This window comes from Apodemus sylvaticus, chromosome 5 (genome assembly GCF_947179515.1).
Source record: "Apodemus sylvaticus chromosome 5, mApoSyl1.1, whole genome shotgun sequence".
NCBI lineage: Eukaryota > Metazoa > Chordata > Mammalia > Rodentia > Muridae > Apodemus > Apodemus sylvaticus.
In genome coordinates this window covers 65,986,980-66,004,807 of record NC_067476.1, presented here as the reverse complement: position 1 = coordinate 66,004,807, position 17,828 = coordinate 65,986,980, and the positions used below count along the sequence as shown (strand labels likewise).

Genomic DNA, 17,828 nt, shown 5'->3' with positions numbered 1-17,828 from the left:
TGTCCTGGATTTCCTGGATATTTTGGGTTACAAGCTTTTTGCATTTTGCATTCTCTTTAACTGTTGAGTCCATGGTTTCTATGGAATCTTCAGCATCTGAGATTCTTTCTTCTATCTCTTGTATTCTGTTGTTGATATTTGTATCTCTGTCCCCTGATTTCTTCCCAAGGCTTTCTATCTCCAAAGTTGTCTCCCTTTGAGTTTTCTTAGTTGTTTCTACTTCTGATTTTAGATCCTGGATGGTTTTGCTTAGCTCCTTCACTTGCATGTTTGTGTTTTCCTGTAATTCTTTAAGAGATTTTTGTGTTTTCTCATTCATGAGCTCAGCCTGTTGACCAAAGTTCTCCTGTATTTCTTTAAGAGATTTTTGTGTTTCGTCTTTCATGACCTCAGCCTGTTGAGCAAAGTTCTCCTGTATTTCTTTAAGTGTTTTTTGCATTTCCTCCTTGTTGGCTTTTGTATTCTCCTGGATTTCTTTCAATGATTTTTGTGTTTCCCTTGCAAGGGCTTCTACCTTTTGATCCATTGTCTCCTGAATTTCTTTACGTATGACCTTCATGTGTTCCTGTACCAGCATCATGACCAGTGATTTTAAATCCAAATCTTGTTTTACTGGTGTGATGGGGTATCCAGGACATGTTGGTAGAGGAGAATTGGGTTCAGATGTTGCCATATTGCCTTGATTTCTGTTAGTGACGTTCCTGCGTTTGCCTTTTGCCATCTAGATCTCACTGGTGTTAGTTTATCTTGTCAGTGCTGGACTCACCAGTGCAAGCTGCCCCTTCCCAGTTGGCCTCTGGTGCACAGCTTACCTCCTGCACTGCTTGTAGACAGTGTGCTGCTGCCCAGGCTGTTCAGATCCCAAAGCAGGCACCCGAAGGCTCCCGCTGGGGCCCGCTGGATTCACTGGAGCACACTGACTTCTCCCAGCTGGCCGCCCGGAAACCCAGCTAGCCACTTGCAGGACTTGGAGATGTAATGCTGCCGCCCAGACTGATCTGGATCCGGAAGCGGAGAGAGTAGAGCTAAGGCCTTCTGCCTGAGGCCTTGCCCCAGATTGTGTCTGTGGAGCAGATGGAGCCCGTGTGCACTCCCAGGGAGTGCCGACGGTGTATGCTACTGTGACCTCCCCTGAGTTCCGCTCACTCCGCTGGGCAGCCGATCTGCCAACCGGGCTATCGCACACAAGGTTAGCCTGGCCGCCCAGTCCCTGAGTCCAGGCAAAAGCCTGGGAGGCCAAGGTCCGAGCAAAGTTCCCCTACGGCTTTGACTGTTAATTGGGTTTGCCAGGTGACTAGGATGGCGGGCGTGTGCGCCCGCGCTCCCTGAAAGCGCCGGGAGAGTCTGCTTTGCTAACAATCACCTGGGCGGGTTGACTCACAGATGGCCCACCAAGCCGCCCAGTTCTTGGGGTCAGTCCTGTGCCTTTTGGGGCCTGGACCCCCGCTTTGTTAGCCTTAGGCTATGCCTGTTACAGGTCTGCCCGCCTGCGCTCTCTGTCGTCCTGCAGGCAAAATGGCCGCGGCGCGCTCGCAGGCCTGGGCAAAAAACCTCCTGGTTGGGTTGGCACCCCGATGGCCCCCCGACCCGCCCAGGGCCTGGGTGCAGGCCAACGCCCGTCGGGCTCAGACCACCGCGGTGTTGGCCTCGGATTATGTTTGTGTACCTCAGTCTGTCCGATTCCTGGAGTACGGAACCAAGATGGATCCTCCTCTCCTGACTGGTGGGAGGCCGAGTTCTGAAGTGGCCTCCGTGCAGGAAAGGCGCCGCACAACTGCAGCTGCTTGCTGTCCGGCTGGTCAGCGAAGGTCAGTGGTCGTGGGCGCAGGGCCTAACTGGTCCCTGTGACGCCTTGGTTCCACTGCTGATGGCCCTTCAGCTGGAGCAGCCACTGCTGCCGCTGCCGCCGCCGCCGCCGCCGCCCTCTTTATATATTTATATATTGACCCTTATTAATACATATGTACAACTGAAGATTTCCTCCCAATTTCTGTGTGTTCACTCTGCTCGTAGTCTCCTTTGCAGGGCAGAAGCACTACTTATTAGTTTCATGTAGCAACATTAGTAAGTTTTTCTGGCTACGTCCTGTCCTACTGGAATTATGTTCAGAGAGTTCTTATGAATACTTAAATATTGAAGCATTTGTCCATTTTCTCTAGCCTAGAATTTGAGGCTTTGATTTCAAAGTTCTTTGATCTACTTTATATATGCAGGTGAAAATATGCATGTTTTCTTTAATTTTACTTTATACAGGTAGGCACACAAATTATTGAATGGACTCTCTTTTCCAGAATGTTTTGACACCTTTATCAAAAATCAGATGATCATGGCTGCATGGGTTTATTTCTCAGTTCTGTTTATTGGTCTATACTTCTGTCCATTCCTCACCTTTATGTTCTATTGGTCTATGCTTCTGTCCATTCCTCACCTCTATGTTCTATTGGTCTATGCTTCTGTCTATTCCTTGGCTCTATGTTCTATTGGTCTATGTGTTGCTATTGTGCTGATCCAGGTTTTACTAACTATAGTTCTATAGTGAGGTCAGGTGTGATAATACCACTTGATGTGTACTTTCTATTTAGGATTGCTTTAGCTGTAGTTGGCTTTTGTGTTTTTGTATGAATTTTGCTTTCCCAGTTGTATGAAGAATATAATTAGAATTTTGGTGGGTGTTGCATTGAATCTGTAGAAAACTTTTGGTAATATAGACATTTTACAAATTAATTCCACCAATCCAGGTGCATGGAAGGTTATTCTATATCTATCATATTCTTCAGTTTCTTCCCACTCTATCTTAAAGTTTTTATTTCCATACTTATGTTTATTCCTGGATACATTTTTAATCTATTGTGAATGATTATTTTTCTAAGTTTGATCTTAGTAATTTCACTGTATACATGAATAAGAACTACTAATTTTGTATGTTGATTTTGTATCCTGCAACTTTAGTGAAGGTATTTATTTAACCTAAGGGACTTCTAGTAGAATCTATGTGGACTTTTGAGTATAGAGCACTTTATCTGTAAATAGAGATATTTTTACTTTTCCTAAGAAGTGTTCTCCATTTTAAGATGAATAATGGCTCAAATAATTTATAAAGAGATTTTATATAATAAATGTAAAAACACCTTGGTAATTGATAAATATTATGAGTGCTTGTCAAGAAAAACAAACTCAAATAAAATTAATCAAAATGGAACAAACTTAATATTTTAAAAATCAAATCATTCAGATTTTCTTCTTTGTCCTGCCTCCTCTTAGTGTTCTATAGACTTTCAGTGACAATGACACAAGAAAATGAGACTGAAGTCAAGAGCTTCTATCTCCTGGGATTTGGAGTCCAGCATGATATTCAGTGTGTTCTCTTCATTGTGTTTCTTGTCATCTACGTGACATCCGTGGTGGGTAACACTGGCATGATTCTCCTCATCCACACTGATTCCAGACTTCAGACCCCCATGTACTTCTTCTTACAACATCTGGCTTTTGTTGATATCTGTTATACATCTGCTATTACTCCCAAGATGCTACAAAACTTTGTAGTAGAAGACAGATCCATATCATTTGGAGGGTGTGTAGTGCAATTACTGATCTATGCAATCTTTGCTACATGTGACTGTTACCTCCTGGCAGCTATGGCAGTGGACCGCTATGTAGCCATCTGCAAACCACTTCATTATTCCATACTCATGTCCCGAAAAGTCTGCATCTGCATGGTAGCTGGTTGCTATCTCATTGGATCAATAAATTCTTCAGTACACACAGGCTTTACATTTTCATTGTCATACTGTAAATCTAATCACATCAATCACTTTTTCTGTGATGTCCCCCCAATTATTAGCCTTTCCTGTTCCAACATTGACATCAATATCAGGCTTCTTGTTATCTTTGTTGGATTTAACCTGATATTCACTGTGTTGGTCGTTATCTTCTCCTACATATACATCATGGCCGCCATCCTAAAGATGTCCTCTACTACAGGGAGGAAGAAAACCTTCTCCACATGTGCTTCCCACCTAACAGCAGTCACCATTTTCTATGGAACCCTTGCTTACATGTACTTACAGCCTCATTCAGACAATTCTGAGGAGAATATGAAAGTGGCCTCTGTGTTTTATGGCATTGTGATCCCCATGCTGAATCCTCTGATCTATAGCTTGAGAAACAAGGAAGTCAAAGATGCTATAAAATTGACAAGGAAAAAGTTATTTATATTTGGCCCAAAATAATAAAAATTCACCATATCAAATAATTAGTATAATTGTGCAACTACAACTTAATAATTATGAAATTTGAGACAGTGAGGTCATAAATAATGACTGACCCTATTAATGTATCCAATTGTATAATATATGAAATATTTGATTGATTCCCATGCAATTTATATTTTAAACTCATAGTTTGAAATTTATGTTTCACACTCTCATAAATTGGACTTTATAGAGATTATTATAGATATTGACAAATATATTTTTAAAGTATCCTTTGTGAAATACTATTTCAAATATTTTCATTACTTTGAAGTAGTGGTTCTTGGCCTGTGGGTAGTGAACTTTTCAGGGATTGTACATCAGATACTTACATTATAATTTATAGCAGTAGCAAAATTATAGATATTAAGTAGCAAGAAAATAATTTTATGGTTGGGGTTCCCACAACATGAAGAACTGTATTAAAGGTTGAGAACCATTTATTTAATAGCTAGAAAAAGGCACAGGACCAGATGGTTTCAGTGCAGAATTCTATCAGACCTTCAAAGAAGAACTAACACCAATACTCTTCAAATTATTCCACAAACTAGAAACAGAAGGAATACTACCCAACTCCTTCTACAAAGCCACAATTACACTGATACCAAAACCACACAAAGATCCAACAAAGAAAGAGAACTTCAGACCAATTTCCCTTATGAACATCGATGCAAAAATTCTCAATAAAATTCTTGCCAACCGAATCCAAGGACACATAAAAACGATCTTCCACCATGATCAAGTAGGCTTCATCCCAGGGATGCAGGGTTGGTTCAATATACGGAACTCCATCAATGCTATACACTACATAAACAAACTCAAAGAAAAAAAAACACATGCTCATTTCATTGTATGCTGAAAAAGCATTTGACAAAATTCAGCATCCTTTCTTTCATACTTAAAGTCTTGGAAAGAACAGGAATTCAAGACCCATACCTAAACATAGTAAAAGCAATATACAGCAAACCGGTAGCCAGCATCAAACTAAATGGAGAGAAACTTGAAGCAATCCCACTAAAATCAGGGACTAGACAGGGCTGCACCCTTTCTCCATATCTTTTCAATATTGTAGTTGAGGTACTAGCTCGGGCAATTAGAAAACATAAGGAGGACAAAGAAATACAATTTGGAAAGGAAGAAGTCAAACTATCATTATTTGCAGATGATATGATAGCCTACCTAAGTGACCCAAAAACCTCCATTAGAAAACTCCTACACCTGATAAAGAGGTTCAGCAAAGTGGCATGTTATAAAATCAACTCAAGCAAATCAGTGGCCTTCCTATACTCAAAGGATAAGCAGGCTGAGAAGGAAATTAGGGAAATGACCCCCTTCACAATAGCCACAAACAATATAAAGTACCTTGGGGTGACTCTTAACGTACATGTGAAAGATCTGTATGACAAGAACTTCAAGACTCTGAAGAAGGAAATGGAAGAAGACCTCAAAAAATGGAAAAATGTCCCATGCTCATGGATTGGCAGGACTAATAGGCTTAAAATGGCCATTTTGCCAAAAGCAATATACAAATTCAACGCAATGCCCATCAAAATCCCAACTCAGATCTTCATAGAGTTAGAAAGAGCAATTCTCAAAATCATCTGGAATAACAAAAAGCCCAGGATAGCTAAAACTATTATCAACAACAAAAGAAATTCTGGAGGAATCAGTATCCCTGACCTCAAGCAATACTACCGAGCAATAGTGCTAAAAACTGCATGGTATTGGTACAGTGACAGGCAGGCGGATCAATGGAACAGGATTAAACCCACACACCTATGGCCACTTGAACCTCGACAAAGGAGCTGAAAATATCCAGTGGAAAAAAGATAGCCTTTTCAACAAATGGTGCTGGTTCAACTGGAGGTCAGCATGCAGAAGAATGCAAATTGATCCGTCCTTATCTCCTTATACTAAGCTCAACTCCAAATAGATCAAGGACCTCCATATAAAGCCAGACACTCTGAAGCTAATAGAAAAGAAACTGGGGAAGACCCTTGAGGACATTGGTACAGGGGGAAAGTTCCTGAACAGAACACCAATAGCTTATCTTCTAAGATCAAGAATTGACAAATGGGACCTCATAAAGTTACAAAGTTTCTGTAAGGCAAAGGACACCATCAAAAGGACAAATCGGCAACCAACAAATTGGGAAAAGATCTTTACCAACCCTACATTAGATAGAGGGCTAATATCCAATATATACAAAGAACTCAAGAAGCTAGACCCCAGAAAACCAAATAACCCTATTTAAAAAAATGGGGTACAGAGCTAAACAAAGAATTTTCACCTGAAGATTTTGGATGGCTAGAAGCATCTTAAAAAATGCTCAACTTCATTAGTCATTAGGGAAATGCAAATAAAAAAAAAACCCTGAGATTTCACCTTATACCAGTCAGAATGGCTAAGATTAAAAATTAAGGAGACAGCAGGTGTTGGAGAAGATGTGGAGAAAGAGGAATACTCTTCCACTGCTGGTGGGGTTGCAAATTGGTACAATCACTCTGGAAATCCGTCTGGCAGTTCCTCAGAAAACTGGGCATGGCACTTCGGGAGGATCCTGCTATACCACTCCTGGGCATATTCCCAGAGGATTCCATAGCAGGTAATAAGGATATATGCTCCACTATGTCCATAGCAGCCCTATTTATAATAGCCAGAAGCTGGAAAGAACCCAGGTATCCCTCAACAGAAGAATGGATGCAAAAAAATGTGGTATATATACACAATGGAGTACTATTCAGTCATTAGAAACAATGAATTCATGAGATTCTTAGGCAAATGGATAGAGCTGGAGAACATCATACTAAGTGAGGTAACCCAGTCTCAAAAGATCAATCATGGTATGCACTCACTAATAAGTGGTTATTAGCCTAGAAAATTGGAATACCCAAAACATAATCCACACATCAAATGAGGTACAAGAAGAACGGAGGAGTGGCCCCTTGTTCTGGAAAGAGTGTAGCAGTATAGGGCAAAACCACAACAGGGAAGTGGGAAGGGGTGGATGGGAGAACAGGAGGAGGAAATGGGGCTTATGTGACTTTCGGGGAGTGGGGGGCCAGAAAAGGGGAAATCATTTGAAATATAAATAAAAAATATATTGAATAAAAAATAAAATAAAAAACAGGACAGTTTGAGTTTATTGTGACATGCTTTTATCTGACTGTTGTTGAAGAGTAAAATGAAAGAAACAATTTTAAAAAAATAGCTAGAAAAAATATTTTGCTGTATATAATAAACATTAACATTTCATTTCGTTATTTTCTCCTACATTAATAGAGTATCATAAATTGCTTACCATGGGGTCTTTTGTAAATTATACTCAAATTACTACTGTAATCTGAATATGAAATAAATACATTTGTTTTTTAAATGTCTTGCAATTCAACCTGTCCCCCCCCCCCATCTCACATTCTCATCATTATTACATTCCATGGCACTTACTTTTTCACTAGTAACTTTTTTATTTTTCAATCTACCTTAATCTTCCCTATTAACTGTAACAACACATTTTCTCTTTTTCTATACCAAATGAAATCATCTGAAAAGAGATGGTGGTAAAAATGTATCTTTGATCATTCATTTATAAAAGATATACAAATAATTTTATGCAGACAAACAACTTTAGAACAGACAAAACAGAAACTACTGCTTTGTCGTGACAAGAAAGTGGCTTCAAATACTTCACAATCTTTACCACAGCATCACTATATGAACTGTCATCCTGGTACTCATTCTCTCTGCTGACAGTTCTCTTATTCACAAGAAAAGAAAAAAGAAAAAGAAAACTGCTCTTAGCATCCTTTGGCATCCCATTGATTTTCCTATTGATTATATTCAGAAGCCCAAGTACAATTCTGATCACCACAGACTGAGGTAAGCATTATGGATGACTATATTCTATATAAACTCTGTTGTAGCTCTGCTGACACCTCACTGGATAGGATTCATCTTTCATATTTACATATGGAAAACACTCAAATTGAATCAGTGTTATGACAGAAAATATTAGTTTATTTCTTGCATACAGTGGTTGACCTGACTTTGTTAGGTAGTCGTTAAGGGTATGTTTAAGTTTTGAAATGACTGTAGAAAGAATGAAAACAGACATCATCACTCATTCCCCATTAAGTGATAAAGTACACTTTCAGTGAACTGCTGTCCCAGCATCCCATGCTTAGTTCAACAAAGTGACTTATTACAGAAGATTGGGATATTTTACTTTAAGTCCAGGCTAGATATTGAAAGTGTTTTCTTGCTTCCTTGCTAATCCATCCCTGTTTTCAATCTTCAGTACAATTCTGGACACAGAAACTGAAGAGAATTACCTAGGTACAGAATGCTCCACACATACTGTCCACCAGTTCATGAGAGTGTAGGCCAGATTCAGCAGAAGACTCCAGCATTTTGGAGATACCAGTACAATGTGATGTCAACCAATAGAGCAGTGTGGAAAGAGCTGGAACCTAGAAAACAAGCTGGAGGTGGGAGGCCTGCACAGGGCAGAGCTATAAAAGTGAGTCAAGTCCCTTGGAGGTCCCCAGAAGATCATGAGTAAATTCTAGATAGTTGGACATTTATTTGTACTGTTGGACTTTGATTTTGCTTCCTTCAAATTGTTACTGTGCCCTTGTTTTTACCTCATGAAGAAAGAAGGGATTTAATTTAATTCTGATTTTTACAAGAGCCCACAGCTGAAAGATTTTGAAGTTTAAAAGGAGATTCTAGATTTTCAGAGATTAACTATTTTAAATTGACTGAAATTTTAGCATTTTTGAACTTTGTAAAAACTGTGGAACTTTTAAAGTTAGTTATTAGGTAGGCTGTCCATGTACCTTCTTCACTCTTTCTATTCCCCTATATTTCATCCTCAAGGTCAACCCTAGCACTGCCGCAAAAGACAGCAGCAGCAGCCTCCCCTCTGCCCAGTCTACACTTCCTGTGTATCCCATACAATCCCCTATTGCCCCGTACCCCTGTTTCCCCAGCCTCTAAAATCAGCAAGTACTCTTGCTGAACACCCTACAGGATCAGGCCTATAAAACAGGCAACACACAGCCAACACACTCTGAAAATCCAGAAAAGAAGCAGAAACCAATGAACAAAATATCCACACAACAAAGACAAACCCAGAAATCGACACCTAGACCTATAATCATCCCAAATCCAAATGCCTAAAAGTCAACATAAGAACACAATAAATAACAGTTGGGAAATATGTCTCCACCCAAATATCCTACCAAAGCCAGAATAATTCAACATATCTGAAGTACAAGAAAAAGACATTAAAACTTTATGAAGATAAGAGATGTCCTTAAAGAGAAAATGATTAAATACCTATGGAACTTTTAAAATCCAGCAAAACACAAAGAATGAGAGGAAATGAAATGAGTAATAACAGTTCAAGACCTGAAAATGGTAATAGGAGTAATAAAGAAAGCACAAACTGAGGGAACCCTGGAAATGAGAAATTGAGGAGTGTGAACAGGAAGGAACTAGAGAGGCAAATTTCATCAACTGAATACTAGAAATGGAAGAGAGAAAATGCATTCCAGGCCATGAAGATACAACAGAAGAAATGAATAAATCAGGCAAAAAATGTTAAATCTAAAATTTATTGACACAAAATATTGAGAAAAATCTGTGACTCTATAAAAAGACCAAACTTAAGAATAATAGGAATAGAGGAAGGAAAAGATTCCCCAGTACAAAGGCCCAGAAATTATTTTCAACAATATTATAGAAGTAAAGAAGTACAAGAATCATACAATACACCAAGTTCATTGGATGAGAAGAGAAAGATCCTTCAACAAATAATCAAAACACTGGACATATAGAACAAAGAATATTAAAAGGTGAAAAGAAAAAGTTGAGGTAAAATATAAAGGCAGACCTGTTAGTATGATACCCTAATTCTCAATGGAGATGCTAAAAATCAGAAGGTCCTAGACAGATGTCCTGTAGACTCTGAGACCACAGATGCCATTCCAGCCCATTGGAGTTCCTTGGTGGAATTTTATGGTCATTTATGTACAAAGAACCAGATTTTGACTTCTTTTCTATTCGTATTCCCTTGATCTCCTTGTTTTGCCTAAAACTTCATGTACTGTATTTAATAGATAAATAGAGAGTAGGCAACTTTGTCTTTATTCTTGATTTTAGTGGAATTGCTCCTGGCAATGGAGAATTTGAAGACTGAACCAGCCATCCTCTGTAACCAGGCAAGAGTTCCAGTGCGGGGAAACTGAAACACCAACCCAGCCACAAAACTTTTGACCTATATATATCCCACCAATGGTAATGGAAACAGAATTTATGGAAGTGACCAACCAGTAACTGTTCTAACTTGTGTCTCATGTCACAAAATGGAGCCCATATCTGAAACTATCTGAATGACAAGGAACCAAAGACTGGATTGCCCAGACACCTTGTGAAGAGCGAAACATGACTTGCAAAAAAAATTAATGAAATATTTTTTAGTGATATTCTGCTATATTCATAGATCAGTGCCTTGTTCAGTCATCATCAAAAAGGCTTCCTCCAGGAGCAGATGGGAGTGGGTACAAAGATCCACAGCCTACATTGGGTCCTTTCCCTTGAGGAACAGGGAACTCCCACAGAAGAGAGAGAGAAGAGATTGTAGGAATCAGAAGGGATAGAGGACACTGAGAGAACATGGCCAAACAAACCAACTAAATAGGGCTCACAAGGGTTCACATTGACTAAGGTAGGAAGCCTGAGACATGCACAGGTCTACACCAGCTCCTCTGTGTATATATTATAACTGTTAGCTGGTGTGTGGGGAACTCCTACCAGTGGGATCATGTATGCTTCTGACTCTTTTACTTTCTCTTTTCCTCCTAGTAGATTGCCTTGTCCAGCCTCAATATGAAAGCTTTTGCTTTGTCTTATTGTGTCTTGTTATGTTGTGTTTAGTTGTACCCTGGAGGTCTGCTTCTTTCTGAATAGAAACAGAGGGAGAGTGGGTCTGGGCTAAAGGGAAAGTGTAGGGGAACTGGGGGGCATGAAGGAAGGGAAAACAGGCTAGAATGTATTATATGAGAAAAGAATCTGTTCTCAATAAATAAATAAATTATTTTATTTATATTTTGATGTGAGAACTTACGGGTGTGTAAGAAAGAAATGGTTGCTTAATAGTGAGTGTCAAGTTGACGAGGGGTCAGTTGTGCTGCCTAGTTTTATTTATGTGAGCTTGACACACAAACTAAATTATCTGAATGGAGGGAACATCAGTTGTAAAATGGCTCCATCAGATCTAGCCATAAGGCATTATTTTAGTGATTGATGGGTTTGGGGGAGCCCAGCCCATCGTGGGTGGCTCTATCCTATGCTCTAGTGGTCCTGGATGAGCAAGCCAAGGGAAGCAAGCCAGAAAACAGCATTCCTCCATGGCCTCTGCATCAGCTCCTATCTCCTTGTTCCTGCCCTACTAGTATACCTATCATGACTTTCTTTGATAATTAACAGCAATATGGAAGTGTAAGTCAAATGAACCCTTTCCTCCCCAGTTTGCTTTTTAGTCACAGTGTTTCATCACAATAGAAACCCTAACTATGACACTCTACATACAAGTGCTGGAAATTGAATGTGAGTCCAGGAGAACCAATGATATTAAACAGTGAGCTATCTCTCTAGCCCATAAAAATATTTATCCCTCAAAAATCTTGAGGCAAGATGTCCGACATAAGGTACCAGCACAGTTGGGTCTGATGCATATTTTCTTCTTGGTGTATTAAATACTGGCACAACATCAAACAGAGAATGGAAACAATACCTTTTGTGACAGATAGATATAAATCTCATCATTGGGATGTATGCTATAATCTAATTATTCTCATATCCCAATGATACTCTTAATGCTACTATATTGGTGAAGTTTTGAGTCATATCAATTCAAGGATTTCTCAGAGACTCTGATGAAAGGACAAAAAGAATTTAATTCTGTGTCCTTACCAAGGGGCAATCTTGGCAAGGCCCAGTCTGGGTCTGAGGTCAGGTTTTGTTTCCTGGGGACTTTGCTGGTCTTTCTGAAGAGGCTGGACTTATCAGTCCAATGGCCACCATGTGGTCAGTCTGCAATGGGATACCTTGGGTTCCCTTTATGCAATGTTGCTTAGCTATCCCCCTGCTAACTTCCTCCAAATGTATGATAGCTTTCTACTGATTCTGTCCCATTTTTCCCTGCATACAATAATAATATACTGTACTTCTTAAGAAGTTTCTTTGGCAAAAGACATGGTTTAGGAAAGACCTCCCAACCTGTCTACTTATCTCTCTCTACTTATCTTGATGTCTTAGTCCTTTCTCTGAGGATACTGACACAGAGAAATGACCTGCTGGTCAAGGTCAATTGAGAATAAGGATTTCAACACTTGGATCAAAAGAGTTGTACAACATATCAAATTTTAGAGTAGTCATAAAGGCCCAAGGGAATGTTTTTGAAGGTTTCTGTCCTAAACCACAGAAAATAACTGGAAAAAAAGTAAAACATAGATAATACAAGCATGAGAGAATTATTGTTGTGGTTACAAATTGTGAAACTGGAGCAGATTTGCCATATCTTTAATGGACAGTACATAATGCCCCTCAAAATTGTCCCTCTGCAAGATGAAGAACTGAGATATATGTTCTTCCTCCCTAACTCAGGGGCTGGAGGTTAATGGATATTGTTTATATGTGTATATATACATACATTCACTCAGATAAAGCTTCATAGATGTCCCTGAGGCAAGAACTTAAGACATGCCAACAAAAAAGAAGTTTTATAACAGGAAATATCTTGCTACTTCATATGCATCAAACTCAAGTTCAGTGTGAGTGTAAGAAATAGATTTCTCTTCACTCAATATTTAAAAGTCTATCCAACACCTTTTACATACTGAGTCTCTAAAGACACAAAGCCTTTGTTTTCATATTTAAATACATCGACATAATTGATGTCCCTACTTTCTTTCCTTCAGCCATTGTTTGATAATCAGTCAGCATATGTGACAACTCCCTTTTCTTAAGTTGCTAAGTAAGCTAAAAGCTACAAGCCAGTTTGTTCCTGGAAGACCAATTAACTCAGATATAATAACAGCACCATAAGCAAACATAATTCAAAGATTTTGATCCCAGATATGTCTAGTTGAAATAGTTTATGTAATGTGCAACTAGAATAAACATTCTCACTATATAGGGATATCTTTGAAAAATAAATATTGAGTAAAAGTTGACATTATGTAATAAATGTATGTAAATAAATAACAGCAAATGTGATAGATCTCCAAAAGGCTGGATCTCTAACATACTTAAATTTGAGTCATATTTTCTTTTTTTTAAATATTTTTATTTTCTATACTCTTTGTTTACATTCCAAATGATTTCCCCTTTCCCGGATCCCCCCTCCCCATATGTCCCATAAACCTTCTTTCCATCCCTTCTCCAATCACCTCCCTCCTTTTTCTCTGTCCTTATATTCCCTTCCCGTGCTAGATCAATCCTTTCCAGGATCAGGACCCTCTCCATACTTCTTCATGGGAGTCATTTGTTATACAATTTGTGTCTTGGGTATTCAGGGCTTCTGGGCTAATTAATATCCACTTATCAGAGATTGTATTCCATGTGTATTCTTTTGTGATTGGGTTACCTCACTTAGGATGATATTTTCCAGATCAAACCATTTGCCTAAAACTTTTGTGAATTCATTGTTTCTAATTGCTGAGTAGTATTCCATTGTGTAAATATACCACATTTTCTGTATCCGTTCCTCCTTTGAGGGGCATCTGGGTTCTTTCCAGCTTCTGGCTATTATAAATAAGGCTGCTATGAACATAATGGAGCATGTGTCTTTATTGCATGCCGGGGAATCCTTTGGGTATATGCCCAGGAGAGGTATAGCAGGGTCCTCTGGAAGTCTCATGTCCAGTTTTCTGAGGAACCTCCAGACCGATTTCCACAGTGGTTATATCATCTTACAGCCCCATCAGTAGTGGAGGAGTGTTCCTCTTTCTCCACATCCTCGCCAACACCTGCTGTCTCCTGAGTTTTTGACTTTAGCCATTCTGACTGGTGTAAGGTGAAATCTCAGGGTTGTTTTGGTCTGCATTTCCCTAATGACTAATGATGTTGAGCACTTCTTAAGGTGCCTCTCAGCCATCCGAATTTCTTCAGGTGAAAATTCTTTGTTAAGATCTGTACCCCATTTTTAATAGGGTTATTTGGTTCCCTGGGGTCTAACTTCTTGAGTTCTTTGTATATATTGGATATTAGCCTTCTATCAGATGTGGGGTTGGTGAATATCCTTTCCCAATTTGATGGTTGCCGTTTTGTCCTTTTAACAGTGTCCTTTGCCTTACAGAAACTTTGTAATTTTATGAGGTCCCATTTGTCAATTCTTGATCTTAAAGCATAAGCTATTGGTGATCTGTTCAGGAACTTTTCCCCTGTGCCCATGTCCTCAAGGGTCTTCCCCAGTTTCTTTTCTATTAGTTTTAATGTGTCTGGTTTTACATGGAGGTCTTTGATCCACTTGGAGTGAAGTTTAGTACATGGAGATAAGAATGGATCAATGCGCATTCTTCTGCATGCTGACCTCCAATTGATCCAGCACCATTTGTTGAAAAGGCTATCTTTTTTCCACTGGATGTTTTTGGCTCCTTTGTCGAAGATCAAGTGACCATAGGTGTGTGGATTCATTTCTGGATCTTCAATTCTCAGAAGGCCCAAGTTTTTATAAGTTCAGCACCAAAGTTTTATGGTTAAATAAATTTCTTGGCTTCATTTTGAAAAGCTGTTCAACCTCACTCGAAATAAGAAACAACAACTCTTAAGTAATAAGGCAACATAACAACAAAAAGGAAGCTAATAATTCATAATGAAAATGAGATAGAGATGGTCTCTAAAAATTTTAATTTTAGTCAGCAACATATAACTTCAGAATATTGTTCACCTAATTTCATCTTAGCTCCTGGAGCTTTGGATTATCAAGGGAGTGAATATTGATCCCTTATACCCCAACTATGAACTCTGTCATAGGTAGGAAACATTCAAGATACCTTGATGATCACCCTGTGCCTGCTACAGAGACAAAGGAAGCAATCTGATTTAAAGAAAGCACAACCAGTGAGGTTTCCAATATCTACTGTGCAACATTGGAGCAAGTAGTGAAATGCAGAGGGGTTCAGCTTATGGTCCAGAATGTTCCACTTCTGCCTTAGCCCCATTATGAAAACTGAGTTAACAAACTCAGGCTAATAGGAATAGATGAGCTTTTCAGTGCATATCAGGGAAAACCAGAGGAGTAAAAGTAATTCAAAAGAATCATCATATGTTAGCTACAGCTGACTGTCCTTATTTTCCTCAATGGCTAACTCAGAACATTAGGTAAGATCTTATCTACGCATTTTGTCTGAACTTCTATTTGATGGTAGCAAACTAAAATTAAGCTGAATCATATAATAATATACATTTATAAATTATATATGTAATTTAAAAGGTCACATATATGTATATATGTATGTATGCATGTATGTATATGTATGAGTATGATCTTTTATGGAACAGAAAAAAATGGAGTAAAGATAATCATTCCAAATGGAGTAAAGATAATCATTCCAAATGGCAAAAAAAAAAAAGAAAGAAAAAGAGAACTGAGAAAAGAAAATCAATTTTGATAGGCGGTTTGTCTGCCAGCCCACCAAGCATGGGGCCTGTGTCCTGCCCAGAGAGCAGCAGAGGGAGAGATTCCCCGCAGCCATATTCACTGCCTGCCAGGACAGAAAAGGGTCACTAGGTATTGTATCATCCTGAGCTTTAGATCTCTGGGGGTGAAAACCACCAGGGGTCTGCCTGCGCCAAAGAACTAAGCACATAGGTGGTTTGTCTGCCAGTCCAGTGGGCATGGGGACCTGTGTCCTGCCCAGAGAGCAGCAGAGGAAGAGACTCCCCACGGCCATATTCGCTCCCTGCCAGGACAGAAAAGCCTCACTAGGTACTGTAGCACCCTGAGCTTTAGATCTCTGGGGGTGCAAATCTCCAGGGGTCTGCCTGCACTCAGGAACTGAGCACATAGGCAGTTCATCTGCAAGCTGGTCGGTAGCAGGACTTGTGTCCTACATGAGAATCAACAGAGGGAGTGACTCCCACCACACCATCTTGGTTCCATAACGGAGCAGTCAGAGAACACCTGGTTCACCTTGACAACCCAAGTATAACATTGCTTGAGGCAAGACTGAGCAGGGCTCCAAAGGCACAAAAGAGAAAAGCAGCATATCAGTAATCTGTGACAGAGGAAACCCAGTCTTCCAGTGTTGCAGAAATAACCTTAAAGATCCACAGTAGGTTGAAGCAGCAGCCAGTGACAATAAGACTATCTAACACCAGGGAGAACTAGATGGCTAAAGGCAAACGTAGGAACATTACTAACAGAAACCAAGGCATTATGGCAGCATCAGAACCCAATTTTCCAACAATACCAAGTCCTGGATACCCCAACACACCAGAAAAACAAGAGTTGGATTTAAAAGCACTGGTAAGGATGCTGTTAGAGGAACACATGAAGAACATAAATAAATCTCTTAAAGAAATCCAGGAGAAAAATGATCAAAAGCTAGAATCCCTTAAAAGGAAACACAAAAATCACTTAAAGAAATTCAGGAGAATATGGGTCAGAAGTTAGTAGCCAATAAGGAGGAAATGCAAAACTCACTTAAAAAAATACAGGAGAACTTTGATCAACAGGCAGAAGTCATGAAAGAGGAAACACAAAAATCGCTCAAAGAATTAGAGGAAAACACAAATAAGCAAATGACAGAACTGAGCAAAAACTTCCAGGATCTAAAAACAGAAGTAGAAACAACTAAGAAAGTAAAAATGGAGACAACTTTGGAGATAGAAAACCTTGGGAAGAAATCAGGGACCATAGATGCAAATATCAACAACAGAATAGAAGAGATAGAAGAAAGAATCTCAGATGATGAAGTTACAATAGAAACCATGGACTCAACAGTTAAAGAAAATGCAAAATGCAAAAAACTTGTAACCCAAAACATCCAGGAAATCCAGGACACAATGAGAAAGCCAAATCTAAGGATTATAGGCATTGATGAGAGTGAAGATTTACAACTTAAAGGGCCAGCAAATATCTTCAACAAAATTATGGAAGAAAACTTCCCTAACCTAAAGAGAGAGATGCCCATGAATATACAAGAAGCCTACAGAACTCCAAACAGACTGGACCAGAACAGAAATACCTTTCGTCACATAATAATCAAAACACCAAATGTACTAAACAAAGAAAGAATACTTAGGGCAGTAAATGAAAAAGGGCAAGTAACATATAAAGGAAGACCTATCAGAATTACACCAGACTTCTCACCAGAGACCCTGAAAGCTAGAAGATCCTGGGCGGAGGTCATGCAGACTCTAAGAGAACACAAATGCCAGCTGAGACTACTATACTCAGTGAAACTCTCAATCATTATAGATGGAGAAACAAAGATATTCCATGACAAAACCAAATTTACACAATATCTTTCCACAAACCCAGCCCTGCAAAGGATAATAGGGGGAAAA

The 17,828-nt window shown here is 39.2% G+C and overlaps 1 protein-coding gene across 1 annotated transcript; it reads left to right on the top strand.

The window, feature by feature from the left end:
- The first annotated feature begins 3,284 nt into the window (after positions 1-3,284).
- LOC127684226 (olfactory receptor 5AK2-like) lies at positions 3,285-4,229 on the top strand. Its single transcript, XM_052181181.1, has one exon. It carries the CDS (start codon positions 3,285-3,287, stop codon positions 4,227-4,229), a length of 945 nt encoding a protein of 314 aa, XP_052037141.1.
- Positions 4,230-17,828: the final 13,599 nt, after the last annotated feature.

Coding starts and splice junctions, on each gene's coding strand:
- LOC127684226 (XM_052181181.1), top strand. CDS start 3,285: ATGACACAAGAAAATGAGACTGAAGTCAAGAGCTTCTATCTCCTGGGA.